We start from the raw sequence: 18,209 nt of genomic DNA, 5'->3' as shown, positions 1-18,209 counted from the left end.
AGGCCGGTATGACACCTATTATGTCAACAGTGTCAATATACAAATTACTCTTTTCACAGGCCATTCATTTCACCACTATTTTTGTATGATGGTTCTTTCAATCAGTGCTTGTATAACATGAGCAGGTGGATTTGAAAGCAAAGCTTTGTTTGCAAACCTTCCGATTTCCATAATTGTGTGGCAACCCACTGGCATGTTGTCGAATAGCTCACACTTCCTCGGTCCTGCACCAAGGAAGCCCAATGCTCTATTTGAAGTTGGATCGCACAACAATTCAACGGCACACAAAGAAGAGTAACACACACAGCAAAGTATTCTGCTGTGTGTATTTCTCTTCTTTGTGTCCCGTGGAATTGTTGTGCAATTAAACTTCAAGCTACTATACCAATACACCCAGTCTTCAACATCACCAATGCTCTCGTTATTAGGCCACAATGGTGCACATCTTTGAAATTTCCCAACACAAATTAGCTCTCCAAAAAATCACAAATGTTAAATTTTGCAGCACAGGTGTATGTATGCACGTGCCATATTCTTTACCACTAAACTCACAGGAATCAAAGGGGCAAGCATTAACCAGCCTTGCTGCTGCAAGGCTGGTTAATGCTTGCCCCTTTGATTCCTGACAGCAATGGAAAGACAGTGCCACGTTTCAGTAAAGGGAGTGCCGGAGGGGAAGGTGTGACAGCGAGGGCTTACAATAAAAATAACGGTTACGAGGAATGTTCAATGTCAATATACGCTGCATGTCGCTCAGCCTACTTTGGCATTGCAGCAAGCGTTTACTCGTTTGAGCATATCACGTTTTGTGTAATCATTGCTCTAAAGCTGCACAAATGGTCTATTTGCTCTGCAATTTTTATTTTTATCATGGTGGGTTAAAACCCACTTTTCATTGGCATCTGCACCACATTTCTCCCGATGTGTAATGTGTGCAGAGCACTGGATGTGCATTATTCTACTGCTTAAGAATTAGAGCCCCATTATGAGACGAAAATATACAATTTATCCATCCAGAATAACGCCACCCCCCACAAAATAAGAAGATACACTGAACTTCTGGCACATGCATCGACAGTGAACAGAGCAAACAATCTGAAGTATTTTCTTCATGCAAGCCAACACACAAAGATTCTCAATGCATTTTCATTTCGCCACAAATGCATAGGCACAACCGGCTTGGCGCAACATCCACATCTCGCACTGCAACAAATTGTGCAATGCCTCGCTGTTTCATAGTGCGGGCGATAGCTTACGCATGACCAAAATTCAGCATTGTGCATACTAAGTAACTTCACCAATGCAGAACCCCAAGTTCTTCATTAGATTAGGATTGATAGGTTACTTCACACAATTTATGATATCCATTTATCTATTTATACTTAATTAACCTCTTTCCCAAGAAAGTGAGCCATTTGGAAGGCACCCTGACAGACAAGTAGAACAATCGGTCATCAACCAGCGAAAAAGTCAGTATCATAAGCAGCCGCATGTGAGATGTCGCTAACACAAAATTTAAGTCGGCTACACAGAAGTGACGAATTTGGCAATATGGCGTGTCTAAACATTTCTTCAATGTTAATCACAGTAACGCTGACATTGAAGGCGCCTTAATTCCTACGTACGTTCCATCGACACACCCGACTACGTTCGTAATGTTCCCACGAAGTAGGAAGCATTCCTTTATATATGCCCGCTCAGCCGCAGTATTCTGGAAAGCTAGCCACCGCTTACGCACTGCCGCATCGATAAGCGCGTCTGACACATCTCTGACACAGTGGCTAACAGTAGTTTGATGGCGTCCAATGTAACGCTCGGCGCCGACGCTTCTCTGAAAACTCCCAGCCTCGTAGAAACGGAGCGCACAGATGACTTGCTCTACGACGGTGAGCGAATGAAGCCCGCCACGCTGTCTCCGCAGACGAGAGTCTTCGCCTAGCTCGTCACACAGCCAGCGCCACTGATGTCTTCGACAGGCGAAAATGACGCTGAAACTCCCCGTCGGTCATGTAGGTGAACGGGTCCGGACGGTCATACTGACGCTTGCTGCCGCTGGATGCAATGAAACGGGCTGCTGCTGCCGCCGCCATGTTCCCGAGTTGAACTCGGAGGGGGTTTCGCGATGTACGAGTTTAGCACGAGTTCGCCTGTCAATCAAAACCAGAGGTCACGCCCCGCGCGACGCACGTAACTCTTATGCGCGCACCCACTACAGTTGGGCCACGCCCAACTTATCTTCCGGCAACAGCGACGCGGTGTCAAGCTGAGAGGCATCAACAATCTTGACCGCCGAAATAAAACGCGCACAACGCACTGTCATCGGTTATGTACTGAGCACCACTATCAAAAACAAAGCGTTGACTGTCGCTGGCTTATGCATACATCTTCTCGGGCTGAGATGGCCGCACAACACGGTTTCATGGCCTGCTTTGTGGCGCGTAGCGCACAGTAAATAATTATCGGCACGTCACTGTAGCTGCTTACAAGGCGTCGATGCGGCGAGGGGGACGACGATGCTGAGGAGTGCGTATTGCAGCAGTCGTTTGAGACGGTTGCTCTGTCATCGGTGATGAAACGGAGCCACAGCGTCGTAAACACGATCAGCGTCCTAGAATCGCTCGCTCTTCTAGACCCAGTGCAATGGCATTTCTTCATCACAAGCACTGCGCACTCAACAATTCCAACACCTCTCTCCGTTCGAGATCTGATTTCATAACTGTACACAAGAGCCCTCACCTGCCAAAATGCGAGTGCTGCGGTGTCGTTACGATATCCATCTGCGATCGCTGCTGGCTCCAGCACAGGTAATCTGCAAGCACCTTCGACTGCACAACACACTCATATACTGCGTACATGCGCTCAGAGGCACCTTCACTGGGCAAGCGATGACAAGCGATGAATTGTGTCGCTGGGGAGGCACGCACTTTTCGCAATGTATGGCAGAGGCTTCGCGCCCAAAGAGAGAGAGAGAGAGTAAAACTTTATTAAATGTAAATAAAACAAGGCACGATGGTTGGAGCCCCTATTCCAGGGCCCCACTGGCCCGAGCGGCTCCAGTTTTTAGATTCGCAGCTATCCTTAAAAACAGGCCACGCCTGTTGGATGTATTCGCCACGTGCACGTAAGGAACTTTTACCTTACGCGTCTGCGCACTTAGAGACTGTGAAATGCGCCATTGCTTTGATGTGTTTAGTATCTTCCTTAAAGAAATCTTGTCATCACTCTGCGAACATGAGTTTCATTGCACAGTTAAATAGGCTGCAGGCTGCTGGTTACCCAAGTGTGGTGGTGACGTCTGTCTCAGAGATACTGCTTCAAAAACTGAAAGGGAAGCGGCACAAAAGTAACTGCAGCACACAAAAGAAAAGGCCTGAAGTTGTGCCGTATTACCACAGAGTGGCTCACAATGTGAAGAATGTCGCCACTAGATACCAAATTCCGGTAGTGTTTTCCGCACCTCAGAAACTGTCAATGTTGTGCAGCCGTATTTCTAAAACAAGTAAAAAACCTGATTGTGAAAAGAACCACGTGAAGTTTGTAGATTGCAGCGTCGGTGTGGTTTATAAGATTCCCTTGTCACGTGGCAAAGCGTATGTAGGGCAGTCAGGCCGCTGTGTTAACGTGCGCCTTAGAGAGCATGAGCGATCCATACTAACAGGCACAGGTTCGCAGTTGCCTCAGCATTGTAAAACATGCAAGTGCATACCCATGTTTCATGATGCCACAATTTTGAAGAGCCGTGACACCACCACCCGAGAGTTATCGGAAGCATTTTTCATTCAGTCATTGGGGTCACAGTGCATTAGTGTGCCTTCCTTAACCTTGTACAGCGCTGAATTTGTTTTTTTTTGGATTCTGTCGCTTGAGTGCGCTCTTGGGATCGGATGTTGGTGGCTCCACCGCATGGTGCTCACTGCGCATGTTCCTCTGGTTTGAGCGGTGTATAAAGGAGTGACGCAATAAAATGATGTCAGTTGAGAGTAGCGCCTTGTCCTGTCGTCTTTCTTGTGTCTGTCTTTTTGCGCTAAACAAAGTATTCATGCATTCGCACCTACTAGCCCGCCAACGCATTGTGCTGAGCGTCCTAGCCCTAAGTGCATTTCTTGTCGTGATGTCTATTTGAGTGTTTATTTTATGTTTTATCCTCTTTCTAGTTTTATTAAAATTTTTTGTGTGTGTTTTGGAAACAAACAGCTTTGCGCTCAATTGGGCTCTCGCAGGCTCCGCCTCAGAGAACCATCTGAACCTTTGAATAAAGGAACCTGACTCACAAGTAGTAATCAACATGTCACGCATTTGATATACTTTTGTGCAGGTTTACAAGTTGTTGTTTTTGTTGGTATGGCTGTCATTAAAACAATCTTACTATCTTAGTCTATTTTTTAGGTATTTTTCGTGTCATTGTTCTTGCAATTAACAGCGAATTTACACTTTCTTTAGTTGTCATGACTCTGTGATACGCATCGTCCAGTTTTGTGCAATATTTCAGGGAGTATAAGAAGCTCTCAATGCGCATATCGGAAGCTGTCCTCCACTTGGTGTTTAGGGCATTATATAAAAATCTTTTATATGTGTGTACATGAAACGGCCATCGCGTATTCAGCTTTATTTATTTTTGTTTTTTCACTGTCTGTTAATTTTTGTGTCCTTTAGTAGACGTGTACATTTCATGCATTTTTCACTTTTGTTCATTTTCTGAGCGTGTATCATACCAAGTTATGCGAAAATATTTGTTTTCGGAAATGCAAGTCAGTAAAAGAAGGCCAAACATCTGTTGTGTTGGAAGTGGAATTTATATATGTCGTGGCATATGCTGGCGCGCTCAAAGTATGGACAAGACTGCGTGTATTGCTGGCGCATAAAGAACCCATGGTGCACTACGCGCCAGTTCACAAACAATGCCTTGGGTAGCGCACCCACGCTATAAAAAAGAATACCCGCCGCGGACAGGCAAAAAGAAAGCAACAGCGAAGTTGCGCGGGGCATGGCGAAGGGTGGAGAAGGAGCGGAGCGGTCGTCATGATTAAAACAAAGAAAAAACCAAGAGCGCTAGGGTGAGGCGCCGCATGGTTGCGGTTCCTGTTGCCATGTCAACGTGAACAATCGTGAGCGCCACCACTAAAAAAAAAAAAGTATTGCCCTCCTGTTAGGGCCGTAACTGACGTAATTGGCGCTAGCGTCGAAAGAGCGTCTGCTTAAAAAACAGCCCATGGCAGCCATGCTGGGGCGCTGTCACCTGGTCGACGTCGGCGTCTGTGCGCACGCTGCTCGCTGCGGAAGCGTTGGTCCACGCGCAGAGCTCTTCGACGGCAGCCGGAGACACTCGGAGGCTGGCTCCGGGATCGTGGCCCGACAGGTGTGCCAGCAGGCATTCTCGGAGCGCCACGTGCATGCCCTGCGCCAAGCGAAAGGAGGCCCGGCTTCAGAGGCGCGCTACCTGAACCCAGCGGATGACGCGATTCCAACCCCTAGCTAGAGCTGTCTTTCACATTCGTTTAGGCATGGCCTGTGAGCTACAAATGAATATAGATTTACTACGTGCGCTATGGAGCGAAATATTGCGGGAATGCTATTTGTCGTACAAGATAACAATAAACGCTTGACTCTGCACTCTAAAAACTAGGAAGGGTATCGCAGGAGTGAAACGGCCGGTTCACTCTTCAAAGCGTCGTTTTACTCTCGCAAAATGTCGAGGAGAGTGAAATGCATTGTTCACTCTCTCACCAAGGAGAGAGTAAAATGTGCTTTTCACTCTCCCCTTCAGAGAGAGAGTAGAATGCCCGTTCTACTCTTGCGGCAATAGAGAACAATATATTTCGCTAGAATAGCAGCTTGGGCTTGTTGGTTTTCCATCCTGCTAGTAACAGCGCGAAATGTAGACAAGGGACGAGGCAAGAAGACACCAGAAGCGCTGGAAATGTATTTCACTAGAATAGCAGCTTGGGCTTGTTGGTTTTCCATCCTGCTAGTAACAGCGCAAAATGTAGACAAGGGACGAGGCAAGAAGACACCACAAGCGCTTGTGGTGTCTTCTTGTCTGGTCCCTTGTCTACATTTTGTGCTGTTACTAGCAGAATAGAGAACAAAACGTAGCGTAATCTTCTGCTTCAGCTGTAGGTGGCTGGCCCCGAACATGGCAATGTTTCATTCATGCACGCTGAGCAAAGAACACATCGTTTTGCTTCTAAGAGAACAGGCCGCCGCAGTTCAAATGGAACGCGTAGCGAGCGCTCTACTTTTTCACTCGGATTTGCCCCACCGCGCGCGCGCGCGCGCGCGCGCTCAAGATCGCGGAACAACACAGCACTGGAGAAAGGTGATCCGCAGCATAGGAGCTGCGATTGCCAGCCAACGGAGATCATGTGGCAGCCATCTCGCGTCGCCACGAAAACACGACAGTCGTTCGTCATGCCTTGGATATAACAGCAAACCCTCCACGGTAAGTGAATTCTAACTTAGGTGCACATTCTCCGTATATGTCATGCTATCGCCAGGAAGTCGTCGCTGCGCTTAGCCGACGCGATTGACAAAGGACTAGGCATACGCGCTGTGTCTCTCGATGTCAATCGAAAAAGCCAGTCGTCGCGATAACTGCATGTGATTTTATCACTTTGCCGTTGTCCGTAAGAGCTTTAAAAATCGCAAAGGCTGCCAGAACTATGGTATGTTCAATAAGACACCAGGCGAGAGGACGCTTAAAATGGTTCGTTCACCAGCCCGTGATTCCGAGCCTATGCGGAGCGTGATTAGCGTGCGTTTTGTGTGTTTGAATTTATTCAGTTTGGCAGTCTACTGTGTACGGAACGCTGTTGAACTAAGGAATCACATAACAGAAGGCGTCGTTTTGCTGGCAGCATGCTTTTTTATAAGTAAACCGCGCGCTTGACGGTGTCTCGCGCAGGGGGAATCTGCGACCACTGAAGTTACGTGCAGCACCAGTGCTAGTTAGAAACTTTGCCGCAGGCATTCAGCTGCATGCTGCAAGAGGTCAGTTGGGCGCGTTATCTTGAACTTACTGAAAACGCATGAGGAATCCATTTTTTATGCTGAAAAAAGTATAAACCCCATATAAGCGATCTTGTGCGCGGCAGCTACAAGCGACGCGATGGAGATGGCTGTCGCGTTCGCTTGTCGCCTACAAGTCGTACTCCGTGCGAGCGACGATATTGAGCGACGCCTCCCCGGTGTTGCCGGCATGAAGGCTGCAATCATGCGTGACGCGTGCTTTAGTAATTTACGTTGATGTATTTTACGATAAAAAGTAGCATAAAATATTTCCGCAAGTATTGCCGTAGGTTCTCATCCTTGCACGTATAAAAATTGAATCATTTGCTCGTTCCGCGCGACAATCGGTAGTATTTGAGCGATGTACATCCAGTTCCGGCTTCGCGCTATTGGCTAGTCGCTCATAGCACTTTCGGGCGACGAGCGATGATTTATAGATTTCCAGAACCGAGCCATCTGTTCAAGCGACGGCCCGTTTTGTCGCTCGAAGCCGTCGCTCGTCGCCGTCGCGCACTAAATCGCTCTCACAGTGTTTATCCCTAAGACTGAACTGTTTTTGCTCATGTATTGAAATGGTGTGATTATAGGTGGGTCTGGTTTTGTCTCCTGTTGCGGTTTTCGTGCACGGTGCGAAACTGAAAGAATGCTTATGTCTACGAACTCGGTGAATTGTCGAGCAGCTAGTTATGCATCGGCATCGAATATAACGTCTGCTGTGTGGAATTACAATTGCAAGGGCGCTTTGCATACGCTTATTGTTTTGGACATGCCTGTGCATTTGCTAATATGAGTTGGCGTGTCAGAGTTATGTCATTTGAATAGCTAAATCAGCCTTCCTCTGGGGGTTACAAGCGTAATGTGTGCATTTTGCTATTGCATGGCAGATCAAAATGTGTTTATCGCTTGAAAATTTTAGTATAGAAATAAAATATCAAAATAAAATGTTGCTTTAATTCCATGTTATCAGTCTGTCGCACACAGAACAATAGGTTGGTGTAATAAACTAATAACTGCGGTTTAACTGCAACTTTTACATGCCTTCAAGAATCTAAAATGCTAGATTTCAAACTGCAGCAGTAGTCGGCTCTGTCAAAAATGAACTCCATTGCGCACCTCGTACATGAAAATAAGTTCATGCCTTTTAGTAAGCTTAGATGCAGGCCGCAGTGAACTTTCTTGTTAGTATTGAAATGTGGGTAAGCTTGCCATAACAAGCCTTGTTGCCCTTTTTTATAGGCACATCCATATATCCATTGAACTGAAAAACAATATTTTCATCCCTACTGAGCATCATGTTTGCAGCTATAATCCTCAAATTATGGCTTCAGCAGTGGCACAACCAGGGATGGTGCGGGGGGCACACTGGGCACGTGCTTAGGATGTGTCACAAGTAGTGTTTGTGATACACCAGACTCATGACAACCCCAGGTGGTCAAAATTTCCGGAGTCCTCCACTACGGCGTGCCTCATAATCAGAAAGTGGTTTTGGCACGTAAAACCCCAAATATTATTATTATTAGACTCATGACAGACCTATGATGTCTGAAAATGACCAATATTCTATTCATTAGCAGGAGTATTCTAACATTCGTGCTGAACGAGGATGAACTGTCCGTTTTTTCTTTTTTGTGTAAATCTAAAATTGAAGTTAATTCAGCAGTTGACTGTTGCAGTCATTTGGATGTTTTGCATGCATTTCACTAAGAAGACTAAGAGCTAAGACTTTCTTTTATTGCCATGGCCTTGACTGTCTTGATGTTGTTTTGCACCATGCCCTTGTGTTGACTTTTGCATACGATATTTTTCAGGCACCCGCTTTATAGAACACATGAAGGCAGCTGCAAGGACACGAGGATGTGAAAGAGCCAGTGCAGCGTGACTTCACGTAGTGCAGAGAAGCCAATGCCAAAAAATCTAAATACATTGGCATGCAATTTGTACAAGAAAACTAGTATGTGGGTATATTGGGTGTACCATTTGACCAAATGTAAACAAAATCAAGATACAGTATGTTACACCAAGATGAAAATTCTCACGTGCTCCAGGCAGTTACCTTAACATGGTATACTTATGTAATGTCTCCAATTGGAAAGTCAAATCAAGTATGCTCTCTGGAGACAAACACATAGCAGCAAGTGTCATTGAAAAGTTAGAGATGTGTTTTAAAAAAAGCTGATTAGTTCTGAGAAGTGACTGCTTTTTGTCTTGCCTCTCAACAGATAGATCCATGTGATAAAAAAATAGTTGTACAATGAAATTGTATATTTGCTTAGTGACATGATACATACTTGCAATGAGCACGGTGCCTGTGTTTACTATAAAATGCAACAGCCCATGCTTGGTTAGGTTAGGCCCACTACAACACACAGGCATGGGTGATTGGCGCTTTTTTTTATTTCTGTGTCGTGAGGTTTATTGACATGCGTATAGGTGCAATGGCACGCAGTATGGCTAGCACAGAAAGGGGGGGGGGGGGCAGATATATGTAGCTCACTGTACACGACACAGGGCAAAGGAAATCCGTGTTCAGCAACTATGTTAGATGCCATGTGCGTAAATTTTACAACGCTACTCATTCGAAGGGTGCACAGGTGCATATTGAAGAAAAGTTTTCCAGGGTACATAATTTAGTGCGTAATTTACACTAATTTTGCTCTAACCACAAGACATAATAATTTGAATATACTGCACGGAAAAACCTAGAGCGAATTAAATTGTGTGTCAGCTTCGTGTGTATACATATAGCCTTTCCTATGCGTTGGGTTTTTCGCGTAATGCATTACTAGTTGACAGCCTATCATATCATGTGTACTCTGTTTACATTACAGTTGTTTATTAGTTTACTCATAGTTTTGCAACTTATGAAGTGCCGGTGTATATATATTTTCAACATTTGACATAACCCTGTATGTTTTGTAGGGACAACCCAGGACGTGCAGTTCTCAGCACCCAGTCAACTGCCAGAAGTGACTCGAACACAGGCCACCAGTAAGTGGACATCAGTTGCAATTTCACATTATGCAGTTGGCTGCTGCCTTGTACTGAGTCTTTTTTTTTAATCAGATGGTGGTGTCGTTCTAATGTACATTTTGACCACAAAGGTGCGATCATGTCTCACAGAGGCATATATGGTTGCCATTCTCTGCGAGGGACGTGTTCTCGTGTTCGTGAAGCATTTGTGTTTGGCAGTATTGTCGCCCAATAAGTCAGATATAAACACTGTAACTCGCCACTGCTGGGAAGTAGTTGCAAGAAACACAATATATTATGACGCTGTAAAGTTATTTCATTAATTCGGAGAAAAATTTTGCAGCAGGAAAAAAGATTGCTCTTCCAGGTAAACATGTCTTTTTCTCACAAGTTATTTAACCAAACCGTGGATGCGTGAAATTCATGACTTATGAATAGATTTTAATTCATCCTTTAGTAATGCTTCTAAAAGAGACTAGAAATAGCATGTGACTACCTCTCCAATCAGCAGATCATACACTTACAGTCATAAGTGGTAGTTCCGTGCAGTCTCGCACTCTATATAACCTTTCCTTTCAGCAGCATTGTAACTGGCGGCTGCGTTTTCAGAAGGAGGAGTGCACTTGGCACTGTATATGTATGTGTGAATTCGGTTTTATTTGTATGTGTCGGCTCACTGACACAAACAGTGCAAAAATCAGTTGTACCATGAGGCTGATGACGCCTTCTGCTGCTAGAAATGCGGCACTTCATATTTTATAGTACTGCATGACATTTAAATCAAAGCTAGCACATAAGATGATCAAGAAAAATAACCGCTGTTATAGCTGTTTTCCTCAAAGAAAGCTTGTCCTTTATGGACTGTGTTAATCTGAGCTCTCCACCGACGTTTCAGTAGTATTATCCCTTAGTGAGTGAGAGATTGGGGGCAATTAATCGTGTTAGTCTTTAAGTGGTGTCCTAATTATGTGTATTTGTTCCAACAAAGTTGTATAGATTACTTTATTGTGTATTGTGAAGCTTATGAAACCATCAGCAACTAGTGAGTTGCTAACATGCATATGCATTTGTCAGTATACAGGTGGCACTCGGCTGTACCACTGCAGTGCTGCGGAAATTGCCAGCACCAGCGGCTTTGCAACAGCTGTTTCACAGCATGTCGGTATGTGCTAATCTATAGTTTTGTTGGGATGAGTTAGTATTATAGACCACTGCTACTCTGTATTGTGACAGATCCATATGATAAGTGATGTAATGGGCACAGCAAAAACATGTGAATGTTTTACTATGCTACATAAAAAGGCTCTCCTTTTCGTCACTGGAGCAGGGGAGAAGAGCATGCAGGCACTCCTGAATGTACATATATTTCAAAACATGAGAGAGACATATATATATATATATATATATATATATATATACACGCACACACACACACACACAATTAAACTAAAATCAGGGACATTCCATCTTTCATTTTGAATTGATTGTACAGCGCAAAAATACAACACAGACCACAGAGAAGCCCGCATGTTAACAGGTATGATACACACAATAATTCAACAGATTTGGTACTTCAGGTGTGCTATTTTATGCAAGGGGGAAGGAAAGAGGATAAAACCAGGATTGCCAGCAGGACATCTAAAAAGCACTGATAAAATTACATACAGAGCAACCTTACGTATTATTTGTTTCAATCAACTCAGATCACATGCAGCCATTACTGCAATCAAGTGGTTTCCTTATGTCATGAGGGAATGATGCGGGCCCAAAAAACTGTTTAGAGCTGAAGGATTATGTTCCATGCTTGCCTCATTACCTGCTTTTTATCATATTATTATCAGCTGCTTATGTTAGGGACAAAAAGTAAGAGTACGAGCTTTTTCCTAATTCGCCATTCCACACAGCATGTCTTTGTGACTATATGTACATGCAGATGATCCATAGATGAAAAATATTCAGTACAGTAGAATCTCATTACAAGATACACTTGGTTGTAAGAGACATCTGAAAATGGTTTGGTTGGTTTGCCACATTAACAACACTGTACACAAGAGTCACCTTTGTTACTAACGACTTTTTAAGTATTCACTACTTCGAAGGGACACAACCCAGACACATTCACTTCATGCACCTTGTGTGCTCCGAAGGGCGTAAAGATCACGCAATCCTCACACAGGTCAAGTGCGCATGTCTCTTTAGCATGAACTAGAAAAGGAGGGCAACGAGGACAGTGCAGGGCAGAAAGTGTCGACAGTTGAAGCTGACGAGCGTCTAAGAGCACCTCAAAGGCACTGCGAGCAACAAGGCTTGCAAAGTGAAGTGTTTAACTTCCAGAAGTTAGGGAGGAAGCTAACACAATCTACAGTCACTAAAAAGCTGTGAATGTCTTCTTTAAAGGGCCCCTAAACCACCGAGGTTGAAATTTAGTTGCGGTGTTGCAGTTGTACATGTTAAGGCAACGAACACGTAGCCAGGAGAATTCTTCAAAACGGTGCAGTAATAGTGGAGCTACGTGTTTAATTATCGAAAAGTAGTCCCCGCTCATTTTACTCTTTCATCTGGTACACGCCATCTGGACAGTATCGTCTTTTCCTCGCCTAGTACACCTCCAAATGTTACGGGACAGGCCATCACCAACGAGCTCTGTTGCTGCCGCGCAGGCCCGTCATCCTGCGAGGGGTGGCGCTAATGACCTTGCCAATACAATGGAACTGTATGGTGACTAGTTAAAGAGCCTCATAGGGAGACCCTTCTGTTGGCATTTCTGTTCTTTGCCCCCATTGGCTGCCCACAATGGCATCGCGAGCAACGCGACGAGGAAGAAGGAGTGTGTATTTGCTTGCAGGCCTTGCCGGCAGTCCCACACTTTCGTTCGACCACTCGACAGCACCGGAAACTGGTGACATCATCAGAGACAGCCTGGTGATGTCAGGACAAACTGGGGGGTGCAGGATAGGTCCAGAGAGGCGCACGGGGTCGTTTTCTTCATTTTGTGGTGCTCCCACAGGTGCTACACACTGTGGCGTTTGGCATCGTCAATTGTGACGGCATTCTGATTTTGATGCGTGCGTTTACCTGAAATGTTCAAAAAATGTCGAGAAGTGGTTTAGGGGCCATTTAAGCCACTCTGAGCAATTATTCCTTCAGATATATCTAAACATACTTTAGTGTTGATGCATAATGAAGTGATCTAGTCTGGCTCCTCAGTGTTTTAAAATTTTTGGTTGCAAGATACATGTTTCCCGTGCCTCTTGAGTATCTCTTCTAATGAGGCTTAACTGTAATGTACACACACAATAGTGTAACTCCTCCTGCAAGTATTATTCAATAAGCCTGGTCACTGATGTGCAAAGCTTGTGGTTAGAGAGAGAGAGAAAACATTTATTCGGACCATCGAGGTGGTTGCTCTTAATAATAATAATAATATTTGGGGTTTTTACGTGCCAAAACCACTTTCTGATTATGAGGCACGCCGTAGTGGAGGACTCCGGAAATTTTGACCACCTGGGGTTCTGACCACCTGAGCAACCACATACCACGGCGGGTATGTGGTTGCTCTTGAGGTCGAGTCGGTGGTGTCCTCATTCCAGGACTCCACTGGCCATGGCTGCTCGACGTACTTGCTGGACGAGAGCTTCTTGTCCCGCCAGGGTATCGCCGGTCAGCTGTACCTCCCACCGCTCAAATGACGTGCTAGGAGTCTTTAAGTGTTGAGGTTTGCCCTCGCACCCCCACGAGATGTGAAAGAGTGTAGGGCGTGTGTCGCCGCACCAGGGGCAGATGCCGCGATATGTATGTGGGAACATTTTACTGTATCTGTAGGTTTGGAAATGTGTTGGTCTGTATAAGTCGGAGAGCTACGGCATCTTCAGTGCTGAGCTTTTTGTGAGGCGGAGGATAAATCCTGCGATTGAGTCGCTGGATCTCGAGTCGGTCGCAGTAATTGGATGGCAGGGGCATGAAGGTAAAGGGTGGGGATTGATGAGACGATTGGTCTTGCCCCGCTCGGTTGATTAGCGCTCGAGCTAGGGCGTTAAGTTTTGATGTCCATACTGTTTAGAGCTATGTTTATTAATTCAGGCTGTTCTTATTGATTCTTCGATGCAGGAGACAATGCCTATGAAATTATTGGTCCTGATGACGAGAGCCCTCAAGGGGCAAACGACATCTCTGTTGCAGAAGTGAGCCCGATACCACCTGAAGTTACCATGACAGGTGGCACGGCAGCAATAGATACAGAGACGGCCATGTCTACTGCAGCTGCAACAGTGTACGACGCAAGCAGCAGTGTGTCAGCATCAGCAGCAGTGTCAGAAGGAACCGCACCAGGCCTGGTAGAGCAACATGTGTGTTATCAATGTGACTTTTTTGTAGTGCATACAACTCATTTGCTCAACATACAAAAGCTTTTCACCACGACTGTGAGCCAGTGTTCTTGTGCAGCAAGTGCAAGACTAAGTTAAGTGTTATAACACAGTACAAGCATCACTTTAAGATATGCAAACATATTGCAGTTGCCTCCCCAGCCAGCCCACATAGCGACAACAATGTGGAACACATGGTGGGACACACCTTTTCCCCATTAGAAGATAGTAGAGACTGTCAGTGTTGTTGCTAGATTAACTGGTCTTTGTAGGCAACTAGAAGGACAACACATGTGTCATAAGATTGTTGTATATGTTATTGTAGAAGAGGTAAAATAAAAGTTTGATGCAGCTGAAGTGCCAACTGATATTGAGCAAATCAAAAACCACCACCTGAGAAAGCAACACTATCGGAATTTGGGTATCTATGTGCCGCGAACTCTGGTAAGGATGGCATAGGACAGAAGTGTGATGAAAATTACACAGACACTGCTGTTCCAGCACTGGTCACAGTGAGCAGTGACTTGTAGGGCAAGAGAGTCAACTGAAACGAACATTATGGCATTGTGTCATGCTCCCATGTGACCACTTTCCATGTTATTTTGCATGATACAGCTCAACCTTCAGAAACGAGACTGCAACTTGTCTGTAAAAAGCTTTCACAAAAAATTATTCATAACACTATTAACACAGCAGTATCTTCTTTTTTTGTGGGTTCGAGGTTCCTGGGTGTCCATTAATGCAACAATTCTGGAAAAAAAGAACATGTGTCGTACTTACACCTTTTTAACAAGTACGAGGGGGACAGAACTTTTGTAGTCATGCATCTTCATCATACTATCAAGTTTTTAAATGACTTTTATAATTATTATTACCAGTTATACCTGAGTGCATTGTGTGCATTTAGCAGGTGTAAAATCAGGTCAGTTCGATCAGATGCCTTATCTGCAACGGAGCCCTATATTCAAGAAATGTGAATTAAAATAGGTACGTTAGAGACGCAGTCTTTCAGCACTTTATTGCGTGTGGTTTAAGCATTGCTCAATACTTTTGTGGATGGCAGTTTCAACCGGCACAGCACTGCGATTTGTCACGGTCACATGTCTTCAAAGCGGTGTTTACCATTTGTGTTGATCTGTTTGTGTGTTCATAGAGCAAGTTTTTAATTTATTTTTTTCCGCATTCTTGTGCTTGCACTAAGCTTGTATAAGGCAGTTACAAAATGGGCGTCACTATAACGAACTGTTCTGTTGAGCTTACACTTGCAAATAATAGTGTTCGGATGGCCGCACTTCTATGTAGGTGCACCGATAGCTTTGTGTATGTTCTCATGTTTGTATAAAGCTTATATAAGCTAGTTACAAAATGTGTGTCACTAAGCCTTGTGATATTCTTTAAAGAACTGCTTGGTTGGTTTTACACTTGCAAATTAGTATTGAGGTGGTGGTATTTCCATGTAGGCCCACTGCTAGCTTTCTGTGTGCTCACGTGTTTGTATTAAGCTTTTACAAGGAAGTTACAGCATGTACGTCACTAAGCGCTGTGATATTTTTAAAGAACTGCTTTGTTGGTTTTACACCTGCGAGTAATAGTACTCGGGTGGCACTAGTCATGTGTAGGTACACAGGGACCATTTGTATATATTATGCTCATGTAAAGCAGTTACAAAGTGTATGTCACTAATCACTGTGATATTTGTTGAAGAATTGCTGTGATGGTTTTACACATGTGAATAATAGTGGTCAGGACACAGTACTTGCGATGTATAGTTGAATTTATACAGTGCCAAGACATGGGCTGTATACGTACCAAAAGAAATGTATGTCATTATATTGTTGTGATCATTACTGTTTTGATTTTATTAAACTCTAATAACGTTTTTTCTTGTATCTATTGAGGTATGGCAATTTGTCATGCAACCAAACTGAGGACCTGAACTTGCGCATACAAATAAATAGCTAATTTAAGAGTATACTGCTCATATTCTGCGAAACCAGTTTAACAAATCTTGTACTACAATGCTGGAAAAATGACAGAGCTGACAGAGATGTACAGAAAGAGTTCTGCACTGGCTGAAGGACTGCCCCACACTGGAGTTGGTAATGTTGCGTTTATTGGAGTAGAACAGTAAGTGCACTTCTATTAAAAATGTGACAGTCAATGCAGAAACATAAGGCAGACGAGCAGATGTGGCACATTTTTTTCAGGGCCCTCCATGCCTGCTACTGCATTTCTAGTCGTCCTGTGCTCTTCGTATAAGCCCCTGTTCAGCCAAGGTTTTTACTCCCTGACAGTTGTTCTACTGGGTTCGTAGCAATATTGAAGAAAAAAATGCAATGGTTTTCAAGAACTTTCGACGCCCCGACACAGTAACTTCAAGGACCTCGTGCGATTTTTTTAGTAGTTTGGACAGGCAGTAACTTGTTCAACAAAATCGTTAACTTTAATGCAAACAAAAGAATACAAAACAAATCGCATTTCACTGATTTCAAACATTTGAAAGACTGCTAATTTGCCTTTCACCGCCCATCACTAAACGCACACAAGGAAGCATTTCAAGAAATTGCTCAAAGTTTTTCTGCAATAGCACAATTAACTACTTGGACCTGCAACATTTGCAGTTTTTGAATACTGTTTGGTTTGACAGTGTATGTGATATGTGTTGCCTCAAATTTCCTTTTATTGTGTCTGTAGCTCTCGATTTACTCATCACGGCTTTTCTTTGAATGCCTCAACTGTTGAGCTTCCTGCTTCTGCTCCTCCAAGTACATTTGTCGCCGGTTCCATGTGCCTAAAACTGGTATCTGCAGCTCCTTTGTAATTTCAACTTTAAGGTTGTCGCTTTCCTTCTATTACCTCCACAGACAATTCTCTGTGACATGCGAAGAGTGTCACAGAAGGGGAAAAAAAAACGCTTGGCAATGTCTGCTAAGTCTAGCCAAGTGTACAAATTTAAGGACTTTCCAGTACTTCTAAAAATTACAGGGTTTTCAATGCCTTGAATATGGCATTTTAGAAATAAGGGGTTTTCAAGGATCGCTACAAACCCTGGATTCTAGCACCTAAATTATTTTACAAGCTTATTTTGGCATGGAGTTCGGAAATTCATGCTTTTTAGCTAATGCCACGAGAGCGCAACCATTCGGAGTAAAGAAAAATACTGAAAGCTTTTAATACCACTCTTTTTCTATGGAGCTTCGTATTGCCTAGTTAAGTTTACGAATGTGCCTGGTTTTGGTGGGCGTTTCTTCGACATTTTCTTTGAGAAGTAGATGACTAACCCACGTATTCAGAAATGTATCTTAATACAAAGCTCATGCTTGACTTTATATAAACGACGCCTGGTGCGAACGTCCCCTAGACGCTCACTGCCTTTCTTTTGGTGCGTTCACGACTTGCGTCATTTAGATCAAGTCAAGCATGGGCTTCAAGTTATGATGCATTTCTGAATATCGGGGTAAGCGTGCGCAATTCCGGGCAACGCATTGTGCCATTGACACTGAGAGGAAACGGGGAAAACAAAGTTAACGCCCTATGCTCCTAAACTTTCGCGTACCTGTGGTATGCGTGTATCGTGGAAGAAACAGCGCAAACACCAGGACGAAAAAAATCATCAACCACACCAGCGCTTCGTGGTGTGGTCCATGTTTTTGCGTCGTGCTTCTGTTGCGCTCTTTCTTCTAAAATGCTCAACCAACTAGCCGGCAAGTTCATCCTGTGCATATATATTGAACACACGTATGAATGTAGATGGTCTTCGAAGCTTTTAGAACGAGCACTGCCACAGGATACGAGCAGTGCACGCGTAACAAGTGGTCACATTAGTCATTTAAACATGCGTGCCAATGCATGTGACGCGGCTATCGGCAT

At 44.2% G+C, this 18,209-nt stretch overlaps 1 protein-coding gene and 1 long non-coding RNA gene across 5 annotated transcripts in view; one reads left to right on the top strand and one right to left on the bottom strand.

Moving 5' to 3' along the window:
- The window catches only part of LOC135917173 (uncharacterized), a 283,550-nt gene that overhangs the window by 114,700 nt on the left and 150,641 nt on the right, over positions 1–18,209 (bottom strand). For all 4 annotated transcript variants that reach the window (XM_065450680.1, XM_065450681.1, XM_065450678.1 and 1 more), the window contains exon 4: positions 5,237–5,395. In XM_065450680.1, coding sequence (XP_065306752.1) covers positions 5,237–5,395 — 159 coding nt within the window. The remainder of the gene's footprint in view (positions 1–5,236; positions 5,396–18,209) is intronic.
- LOC135917172 (uncharacterized) lies at positions 9,501–16,226 on the top strand. The gene is made up of 3 exons (XR_011514764.1): positions 9,501–9,993; positions 11,057–11,137; positions 14,083–16,226. It is a non-coding gene; the product is annotated as an uncharacterized lncRNA (long non-coding RNA).

The sequence above is a fragment of the Dermacentor albipictus genome, chromosome 5, assembly GCF_038994185.2.
Source record: "Dermacentor albipictus isolate Rhodes 1998 colony chromosome 5, USDA_Dalb.pri_finalv2, whole genome shotgun sequence".
NCBI lineage: Eukaryota > Metazoa > Arthropoda > Arachnida > Ixodida > Ixodidae > Dermacentor > Dermacentor albipictus.
This window is presented reverse-complemented; position numbering and strand designations above follow the sequence as displayed.